Source organism: Mus caroli, unplaced genomic scaffold (assembly GCF_978045245.1).
Source record: "Mus caroli unplaced genomic scaffold, Mus_caroli_1 scaffold_9, whole genome shotgun sequence".
NCBI lineage: Eukaryota > Metazoa > Chordata > Mammalia > Rodentia > Muridae > Mus > Mus caroli.
In genome coordinates this window covers 31,169,757-31,180,676 of record NW_028227264.1, presented here as the reverse complement: position 1 = coordinate 31,180,676, position 10,920 = coordinate 31,169,757, and the positions used below count along the sequence as shown (strand labels likewise).

General features: G+C 37.2%; 1 protein-coding gene across 14 annotated transcripts in view; it reads right to left on the bottom strand.

Annotated features, from left to right (window-relative positions):
- LOC115032149 (triadin-like) overlaps nucleotides 1–10,920 on the bottom strand; it is a 280,731-nt gene that overhangs the window by 85,513 nt on the left and 184,298 nt on the right. For all 14 annotated transcript variants that reach the window (XM_085842738.1, XM_085842726.1, XM_085842728.1 and 11 more), the window contains 2 exons: nucleotides 2,373–2,423; nucleotides 1,662–1,712 (listed from right to left, as the gene is read on the bottom strand). In XM_085842738.1, the coding sequence (XP_085698864.1) occupies nucleotides 1,662–1,712; nucleotides 2,373–2,423 (102 nt within the window). The remainder of the gene's footprint in view (nucleotides 1–1,661; nucleotides 1,713–2,372; nucleotides 2,424–10,920) is intronic.

The following is a 10,920-nucleotide window of genomic DNA, read 5'->3' as shown; positions in this document are numbered from 1 at the left end:
GATTCTAAGATGTTATACATTCACCCCCAGGCAGCAGGCAGACAGATGGACCTACTATGGGTTTTTGTAACTTCAAAGTTTACAGAGTCATGGAATACATGCCATGACAAGCTGCAGGCTCTGTGAGAAAGCAGCTCAAGTGAGAGAAGTATATTATACTTAACAAAGCTTAAAGGAGCTGTAGTTCTGAAAAGAAAATTTACATCAGACATGAAACAAGGAAATGTGGAGTTTTTAACCACTGCTTTTCAGTCTTTTTTTTTTTTTTTTTTTTTTTTTTTTTTTTTTGCTTTTCAGTCTTACTTTGGTCTCTTAATCTGTTCCCTTTTCTCATATTTTGGATATATAATATATATTCTGTACCAGTATATATTGAAAGTATATGATTTGATTTTGAATCACTATTTTACAGATGATCATGAAAATATTTTAAGTTAAACCAAATGCATTTTGTATTATGATATGACTAAACCCTATGGGGGACAGAGAGTGTAATATTGTGGTTTCAATAAGAATGTCCTCAGTAGACTCTAATATTTTCATGTTTACTTCTCATTGATGAACTACTTGGAAGTATTAGGGAGTATGACCTTCTTGGAGTAGATATGTCTTTGTTGAAGAAGGTGTGTCCTTGTATAAGTAGATGAGTCATTGCGCTTAAACTTTGAAGTTACAAAAACCCATAGTAGGTCCATCTGTCTGCCTGCTGCCTGGGGGTGAATGTATAAACCTCAGAAACTCTTCCATTATGACAATAGACTAATCCTCTAAATTGAAACCAAGCCCCCAATTAACTACATACTTTTATAAGAGTTGCCTGAGTCATAGTCTCTTTCCAGCAATAAAATCCTTACAGAAGATAAATTATGTATTTAATAAATGAAAATATTTGTGTATTAATTCTGTATATGGGTGACTGAGGTGAATATAGATATATGAAGTCAATGCTTTATGAAGAAATTATTTTTTAAAATAAGACTAGAATTGTGATGTGCAGAAAAGTAGCCCATCTATCACAAGATGGGAATCATGATGTTTAAATAAGGATTTTGTGTTTGCTATAGCAATACGAGTCTGACAAGGCTAAAACACACAGAATTAGCCTGTGAGTATTGAAAAGTACGAGGACTCAGAGCTCCAATTACTATTTCCTGCTCTCTGTTCTTAGCTTTATCCTTTTTCTTTTTCAAAAGATTCTCAAGGGTTTCAATAGTTTAATTCACGAGAGAGAGAGAGAGAGAGAGAGAGAGAGAGAGAGAGAGAGAGAGAGAGAGAGAGACAGAGAGAGAGAGAGAGAGAGAGAGAGAGAGAGAGAGAGAAAGAGAGAGAGAGAAAGAGAGAGAGATTAGATATTAGATGATATTAGATATTAGAAAGGGGAGAGTCAGCAGCTGTAGAGACAAGGCCCTATAATACTTTTTTTTCTTATTTTATTATCCATAACATTTATTATTGTTAAGAAAATTCCTTCTATCCTTTATAATTGCCTTCCTCCCTCTCCCACATCCTTACAAATGCTAGTATTTTAAAAGTATGATATTATAAACAGACTGTGTAATTATGGTTTGCACAACTGTGAAGATAATGCCTCAAATGTACAAGGCAACTTTTCAGATTCTCTAACTTACAATTATGCTGGTATAGTAAATGAATTCTATTACCTTTATCTTTCAAATCTGAAGAACTCTTCCCAGATTTTTCTTTTTTCATTTCTAGAAGAGATCATAAGAAAGAAATCATAAAACAACATATTATTTTATCATAAGATTTTTTTTTCCAAGTTCTGTTTCGGAGAGCTTTAAATATCAGAGAACCTCTTCATTGGTATTCAAAATCTAGCTGTCTTCTGATCTACATTAGACTATATGGTCCTAACAGGTTGTAATTAAGAATACATTTGTATATATAAGTAGACACATGCATGAAATAATAATTACTAAAAAGGAGACTACATATTTGAAGGGGAGAGAGGAGAGGCACATGGGAGTTTTGAGAGGGAAGAAAGGGGAGGGAGAAATATAATTAAATTATAACAAAAATAAAAGTTAAAAATACTACAGGTGATACTATATGAAATCCAGCATCATATGTTAACTATGTATGAGATAATATCAGATTCTGTGTTGTCAGAAATTCTATAGGACACATATGTTTTCTTAGTCCTTCTACTGCCATGAAAAGTTTAAACAATTTCTGTCCTTCCTCCCTCTCCCACTTCCTTATAAATGCTAATATTTTAAAAGTATGATATTATAAACAGACTGTGTAATTATGGTTTGCACAACTGTGAAGATAAAGCCTCAAATGTATAAGGCACCTTTTCAGATTCTCTAACTTACAATTATGCTGGTATAGTAAATGAATTCTATTACCTTTATCTTTCAAATCTGAAGAACTCTTCCCAGATTTTTCTTTTTTCATTTCTAGAAGAGATCATGAGAAAGAAATCATAAAATAACATATTATTTTATCATAAGAGTTTTTCCCAAGTTCTGTTTATGAGAGCTTCAATTATCAGAGAACCTCCTCATTGATATTCAAAATCTAGCTATCTTCTGATCTTCATTAGATTATATGGTCCTAACAGGTTATATTTAAGAATACATTTGTATGTATAAGTAGACATATGCATGAAATAATAATTACTAAAAAGGAGACTACATATTTGAAGGGGAGAGAGGAGAGGCACATGGGAGTTTTGAGAGGGAAGAAAGGGGAGGGAGAAATATAATTAAATTATAACAAAAATAAAAGTTAAAAATACTACAGGTGACACTATATGAAATCCAGCATCATATGTTAGCTATATATGAGATAATGTCAGATTCTGTGTTGTCAGAAATCCTATAGGACACATATGTTTTCTTAGTCCTTCTACTGCCATGAAAAGTTTAAACAATTTCCCAGGCTTGTGAGTTAGGACAACTGCCAGTTAAACTAGCTTTCTTTGGCTTAACTTCAACATCAAAAATACTAAGAGCTTTAGACACATAGTACAAAGGCAGATTTGGAGAATGACAGGTCTTAGAGTAAGAGAGATAACTTGGAAGATTTCTGCAATGAGATAAGATGGAAAGGTGAAGACATTTTACATGAATAGGGAATCCTAGGCTGGACAGGTCCATCAGCAAGACTTTGGCTGTGTAAGTTATTTATAAGCAACAGAATGCTGTAAAAGTAATACTGTGCAACTCAAGAGCCAACTCTGACATGGCCATGCCATTTCCATCATGAAAATCTAGAGACAGCAGCTCTGAGAATTTCAGCTAAATAAATTCAACTTCTGACACCATACTGAAAATTGTACGTAAAGATGAGCAGATGCCTTTTCTTATTGGAGTGTTAGAAACCAGCTAGCATACATCGTCAGTTAATGACAGAAAATCTTTATATACACAATAGTAAGAAATTTCACAAAACTTTTACAAACCTGATATTTAGTTGCAATTTTATGAGTTACCTCAGTGAAAATCATTTAGTTTATCTTTTCTCAATTCTGATTAAATTACACACAAAATCAAGCAAATGTCAAAATAATTAAATTGTGTTCTCCACATACAGCTAGTGGAGGAAATAATAGTTTCTTGAGCAAAAAATATTGTATCATGTCTCCTTTTAGACATGGAAAGGATTTATTAAATCTACCTTTTTAAAATGACAAATGAGAAAAATCCTTGCAAGTTTATCTTTAGGCAAGAAGAATTTTTCTGGACAGCAAATACCGTCTTAGCTGTATAACTGAAGGTAACTATATGCTGTGTCTTTTTAAGTTGAGAATGTTTCTTAGGTCTATAGTATTATAATATTCCAGTAAGTTAGATCCAAAGCACAGGACTGAAAAATCCATAAATTTTGAAATATATTATGTTAGCAAGATCCTGCAAAACAAGTAATTCAGAAGGGAACTGAAGAAATGGATTGGTACAGCTTATATACAAAGGTTATTGTAGTGAAGCAAGTCCATCGATAAATGAAAATGTTAATATAACTACTATCATGTTATTTTTAATTACCAACAACCCCAAATCCTATTTGTTCTTCAAACAGATTGACTTTACTTAGTGGACAAACTGAATGAATAAAAGGACAATAAAACAAAGTTAAAAATACTTCCCATAAAAATACATGCAGATTTTTATTAAAAAAAAACACTATTGCCTTAAGATCTAAAATTTAGCTATATGTTTCATGCATACTAATAAACCATACTGACATACCATACATGGTATTAAGAACAGTAATTTGAAATTATACATGCTATTGCTTTATATTTAAAGATAATATTTATAGATTGTGATTTTAAAAAGTACATTGAACAAAACGAATATGATTAAAGATTTTTCAGTTTGATCTAAAAACACTCAATTGTAGTGAATCCAGGAAATGTTTTATTGAGTCTGAACATGACTGAAAGAAGGAAACTGAAATTAGTTTTTCTTATAACTCTATCCTGCAGGTCAAATGCATGCATATAAATAGTATTTCATTTTATTAGATTTAAGTAAAATACTCCTGGAAGAGGCAAAAGAGTAAAAACAATAAGGAATGTCATAAGAGAGGAAAGGGACTTATCATTCCCCTGGGAAAAGTTTAACAGTTTCTATCTCAAACAATCAGTATTCAAGTGTTTTAAAGGAAACAGCAATGATTTCATTATGTATTGCTCAAAATGATCATTTTCAGTAAGAATTTGATACACATGTTGAGTGCTCTCTAAAAATATTTTTCAAATGTTAAAGAATAATTCAATTACAAATTTTTATTTGACTACATTCCCATCTTGTTGTATTTTGTTAGCCTTAGAACCTAATTTGGATTTATAAATCTTTGTGTTTTATTTTTCAAAAATAAAATTTTGCAACCTTGAGATGTGAATGACAATTCAATTAAAACTCATAGGAAAATTTACTTGACAAAATGTTCTCAGTCCTTGGAGACTGTGGTGATATGTTGTCTGACAGGACCTTGTAAACAAAGGAAAATATAGTGGTTTCTGAAAGGTAGTCGACATAATCAGACTGGAGAGACAGTGAATTCTTAAACAGATGACTGTCCCAACATGGTGCAAACAAACCTGAAAAACTTCCTTTAAGCAATGGGTATGTTCCAGGAACGCTGGGGTGCACTTGTGCTTTGGATATCCAACATACAGTATAGTCTGAGAGTTCAAGCAGCTGATGAGTATGGATCATATCTAAGGTATATTTGGCCACCCCAGATGGAAAAAATAAATAAATTCTTCTCAATCCACTTGACATTGCAAATCAAATGACTAGCTCTTTTCTCTTTTTAGATAGAACTCTTCAAACTGGTTTAGATTAGACATGTCTCCTGAAGTAATTTGGGTGCTCAAGTTCTTTGACAAAGTTCTCAACCCCACAGACTAGAGCTCTCTTTGCACATGCTTATTGTGATGGAAGAATCACCTTTAGCAGAACACTTCTGGATCTGGCATGGCTGTGTAAGGGGAGGTGTGACAAAGTTCCTGCCCCTGGAGCATCGATAGACTCTTGATCCCATGACCCAGACATGTGCTGGTGGTTGCTGTTGCCCAAAAGTGGATTTGCTGTCTTTACTACTCTACCTTCTTTCTTTCTTTTTTTTTTCCTTTTTTAATTAGGTATTTTCTTCATTTACATTTCCAATGCTATCCCAAAAGTCCCCCGTGTGCTCCCCCCGACTCACACTTCTTGGCCCCGGCGTGCCCCTGTACTGAGGCATATAAAGTTTGCAAGACCAAGGGGCCTCTCTTCCCAATGATGGCCTACTAGGCCATCTTCTGATACCTATGCAGCTAGAGACACGAGCTCCGGGGGGGTACTGGTTAGTTCATATTTTTGTTCCACCTATAGTGTTGCAGATCCCTTTAGCTCCTTGGGTACTTTCTCTAGTTCCTCCATTGTGGGCCCTGTGATTCATACAATATCTGACTGTGAGCATCCACTTCTGTGTTTGCTAGGCCCAAGAATAGCCTCACAAGAGACAGCTATATCAGGGTCCTTTCAGCAAAATCTTGCTAGTGTATGCAATGGTGTCAGCGTTTGGAGGCTGATTTAGGGAACAAAACACCCATGGAAGGAGTTACAGAGACAAAGATTGGAGCTGAGACTAAAAGATGGACCATCTAGAGACTGCCATACCCGGGGATCCATCCCATAATCAGCCTCCAAATGCTTACACCTTCTTTTTTAATTGGTATTTCAAATGATATCCCCTTTCCCACTTTCCTCTCTGCAACTCTCCTATCTGATCCCCCAATACCCTGCTTCTATGAGTGTGCTCCCACAGCTACCTACCCACTCCTGCCTCCCTCACTGCCCTAACATTCCTCTAAACTGGGGCATCAAGCCTTCAGAGGACCAAGGCCTTCCCCTCCCATTGATGCCAGATAAGGCTCCTTCAGCTCCTTCTGTCCTTCCCTTAACTCCTCCACTGGGGTCCCTGTGCTCAGTTGGATGATTGGCTGTGAGCATCCACATCTATATTGGCAGAGCCTCTCATGAGACAGCTGCATCAGGCTCCTGTCAGCAAGCACTTCTTGGCATCTATAATAATTTCTGGGTTTGGTATTTGCATATAGGATGGATCCCCCGGTGGGGCAGTCAATGGATAGCTTTTCCTTCAGTCTCTGCTCCATTCTTTGTCCCTGTATTTCATATAGACAGGAGCAATTCTGGGTTAAAATTATGGAGATGAATGGGTGACCCCATCCCTCCACTGGGGAGTCATGCCTTGCCTCTGCATATGGTCTTGACAGGTTCTCCCTCCTCCTCTGTATATGTCCCTTGACAGGTATGCCATCCCCGTGGGGTCCTGGGAAGCTTTTGCTTTCCTGGCATCTGGGACATTCTGGTTGCTACCCTCAGTTCCCCATCCCCCATTGCTACACACCTCTATGCAATTTCCTGACCTTCTGTACATCTCCTCCATCTCTTCCCATACATGATTCTGCCCCCCTTTTCCCCTCCCTCTCTTCTCTTCCTCCCTAGTCCCTCACATCCTATACTTCCCTTGATTATTTTGTTTCTCCTTTTAAGTAGGACTGAAATGTCTACTCTTTAGTCTTCCTTCCTCTTGAGTTTCATGTGGTCCATGAGTTGTGTTGTGGGTATTCCACACTCTTTGTCTAATGCCCACTTATCAGTGAGTCCGTACCATGTGTAGACTTTTTTGACTGAGTTACCTCTATTAGGATGATATTTTCTAGATCCGTCCATTTGCCTGTGACTTTCATGAAGTCATTGTTTTTAATAGTTGAGTAATATTCCATAGTGTAAATGTACTATATTTTCTGTATCCATTCCCCTGTTGAGGGACATCTGGGTTGTTTCCAGCTTCTGGCTTTTATAAATAATAATGCCATGAACATATTGGAGAATGTGTCCTTGTTACTCTGAGGTAGTGTCTGCGTTTGTCACTGAGGTGCATTTGCTGTTTGCAGCAAAATACTGGGTCCTCAGATATAGCTGTCTCTTGTGAGACTATGCCGGGGCCTAGCAAACACAGAGGTGGTTGCTCACAGTCAGCTATTGAATGGATCACAGGGCCCCTAATGGAGGAGCTAGAGAAAGCACCCAAGGAACTAAAGGGAACTGCAACCCTATAGGTGGAACAATATGAACTAACCAGTACCCTGGAGCTCTTGTCTCTAGCTGCATATGTATCAGAAGATGGCCTAGTCGGCCATCACTTGAAAGAGAGGCCCATTGGACTTGCAAACTTTATATGCCCCAGTACAGGGGAACGCCAGGGCCAAAAAGGGGGAGTGGGGGGGTAGGGGGAGTGGGGGGGTGGGTATGGGGGACTTTTGGGATAGCATTGGAAATGTAAATGAGGAAAATACCTAATAAAAAATGGAAAAAAAATTACTGGGTCCTGTTTACATATCCAGTCTGTTAGTCTATGTCTTTTTATTGGAGAAATGAGTCCATTAATGTTAAGAGATGATAAGAAATATTGATTGTTGATTTCTGTTATTTTTGATGTTATTTTTTATGTTTGTGTGGCTATTGAAAGAAGATTACTTTCTTGCTTTTTGTAGGGTGTAGTTTCCCTCCTTGTGTTGGCGTTTTCCATCTATTATCCTTTGTAGGGCTGAATTTGTGGAAAGATATTGTGTAAATTTCTTTTTGTAATGTAATATCTAGGCTTCTCCATCTATGATATTTGAGAGGATTGTTGGGTATAGTAGTCTTGGGTGGAATTTGTGTTCTCTTAGGGTTTCTGTAACACCTGCCCAGAATCTTTTAGCTTTCATAGTCTCTGGTGAGAAGTCTGGTGTAATTCTGATAGGTCTGCTTTTATATGTCACTTGACCTTTTTACCCTTACTGTTTTTAATATTCTTTCTTTGTTTTGTGCACCTGGTATTTTAACTATTATGTGATGAGAGAAATTTCTTTCCTGGTCCAATCTATTTGGAGTTCTGTAGCTTTCTTTTATATTCATGGGCATCTCTTTATTTAGGGTAGGGAAGTTTTCTTCTATAATTTTGTTGAGATATTTTCTGGCCCTTTAAGTTGGGAATCTTCAAGCACTTCTATACCAATTATCCTTAGGTTTCGTCTTCTTATTTTGTCCTGGATTTCCTGGATGTTTTGTGTTAGGACCTTTTTGCATTTTGCATTTTCTTTGACTGTTGTGTCAATGCTTTCTATAGTATCTTCTTTAACTGAGTTTCTCTCTTCTATCAGTTTTATTCTATTGGTGATGCTTGCATCTATGACTCCTGATTTCTTTCCTAGGTTTTCCATCTCCAGGTTATCTCCCTTTGTGATTTCTTTATTGTTCCTATTTCCATTTTTTTAGATCCTGGGTGGTTTTGTTCAATTCTGTCACCTGATTGGTTGTGTTTTTCTGTAATTCTTTAAAAGATTTTTGTGTTTCCTCTTTAAGGGCATCTAGCTGTTTACCTGTGTTCTCCTGTATTTCTTTAAGGGAGTTATTTATGTCCTTCTTAAAGTCCTCTATCATCATCATGAGATGTGATTTTAAATCAAAGTCTTGCTTTTCTGGTGTCTTATGGTATCCAGAGCTTTTTTTTTAGTGGAACTGGGCTGTAATGATGCCAAGTAGCCTTGGTTTCTGTTGCTTATGTTCTTGCTCTTGCCTCTTGCCATCTGGTTATTTGTGGTGTTAGCTGATCTTGCTGTCTCTGACTGTGGCTTGTCCCCCCTGTAAGCCAGTTTTTCAGCACTCCTGGGAGAACAATTTTCTCCGGGAGGAATTTTGGTATGGAGAGCTGTGGCACAGAAGGAATCTGGAAGGATCCTGTCCCTTGCTTTTCCTTGGTTCCATTGTCTTGATGGCTCTTGGTGCGTCCCTCTTGGGCCAGAAATTTGAGCAGAAGTAGTGGTCTCCTCTGTGTTCTCAGGATTGTCAGCATTCTTAGGAGACCAGGTCTCTCTAGAGGTTTCTAGGTATGGAGAGCTGTGTCCTCAGGTGTGTCAGCACTCCAGGGAGTCCTACATTCTCCCGGTGGTGAGTGTGTATGGAGAGCTGTGGCACAGGGTCAGCTCTGGGTGCAGATTGAAAATGGAAGGATCACTACTCTATTTTCAATCCCTTTTCTTTTTTTTCTGGGTAGTTTACTTCCCCCAATTACTCAGAACTAATGTTGAATAATTGAAATAGGTGAGATTTTTTCAGGAATGAGTAATAGATATGGTTAAGAGGATGCTGAGGATGGGGAACAGACCCTCTGATTGGCCTTCAGGGTCAATGTGAAAGGATCTCGACAGCATAACCACAAAGGTCATAAAAGCCTACATGATCCTTTGTAAAAGTAGTTCATTGCAAAACTTGGCCTTGAATTTGCAATCATAAGGAGACACATGTACCCTATGGTCCAATGACTGCCTCATTAATTATCCAGTATGAACTTGAGGTCATCAAGAATAGAAAGTTAAGTGGTCTCAGGAAAGAAAAAACATGTATATAAAAAGTAGAAATTTTGTCTCTGCAACTCCTTCCATGAATATTTTATTCCGTATTCTAGGGAGGAATGAAGTATACATACATTGGTCTTCCTTCTTGATTTTCTTGTGTTTTGGAAGTTGTATCTTGGGTATTCTAGGTTTCTGGGCTAATATCCACTTATCAGTGACTGCATATCAAGTGACTTCTTTTGTGATTGGGTTACCTCACTCAGGATGATATCCTCTAGATACATCCATTTGCCCAAAAATTTCATAAATTCATTCTTTTTAATTGCTGAGTAGTACTCCATTGTATAAATGTACCACATTTTCTGTATCCATTCCCCTGTTGAGGGACATCTGGATTCTTTCCAGCTTCTAGCTATTATAAATAGGGCTGCTATGAACATAGTGGAGCATGTGTTCTTGTTACCAGTTGGAACATCTTCTGGGAATATGCCCAGGATAGGTATTGCTGGATCTAGCATTAGTACTATTTCCAGTTTTCTGAGGGACCGCCAGAATGATTTCCAGAGTGGTTGTACCAGATTGCAGTCCCACCAGCAATGGAGGAGTGTTCCTCTTTCCCCACACACCCTCCCCCACCCCCATCATCTGCTGTCACCTGAATTTTTGATCTCAGCCATTCTGACTGGTGTGAGGTGGAATTTCATTTTGTTTTTGATTTGCATTTCTCTGATGATTAAGGATGTTGAACATTTTTTCAAGTGCTTCTCAGCCCTTTGGTATTCTTCAGTTGAGAGTTCTTTGTTTAGCTCTATACCCCATTTTTTAGTGGGGTTATTTGAATTTCTGGAGTTCAGCTTCTTGAGATCTTTGTATATATTGGATATTAGTCTTCTATCAAATTTAGGATTGTTAAAAATTCTTCCCCAATCTGTTGGTGGTCTTTTTGTCTAATTGACAGTATCTTTTGCCCTACAGAATCTTTATGATTTTATAAGGTTCCATTTGTCAATTCTTGATTTTACAGCACAGGTGAA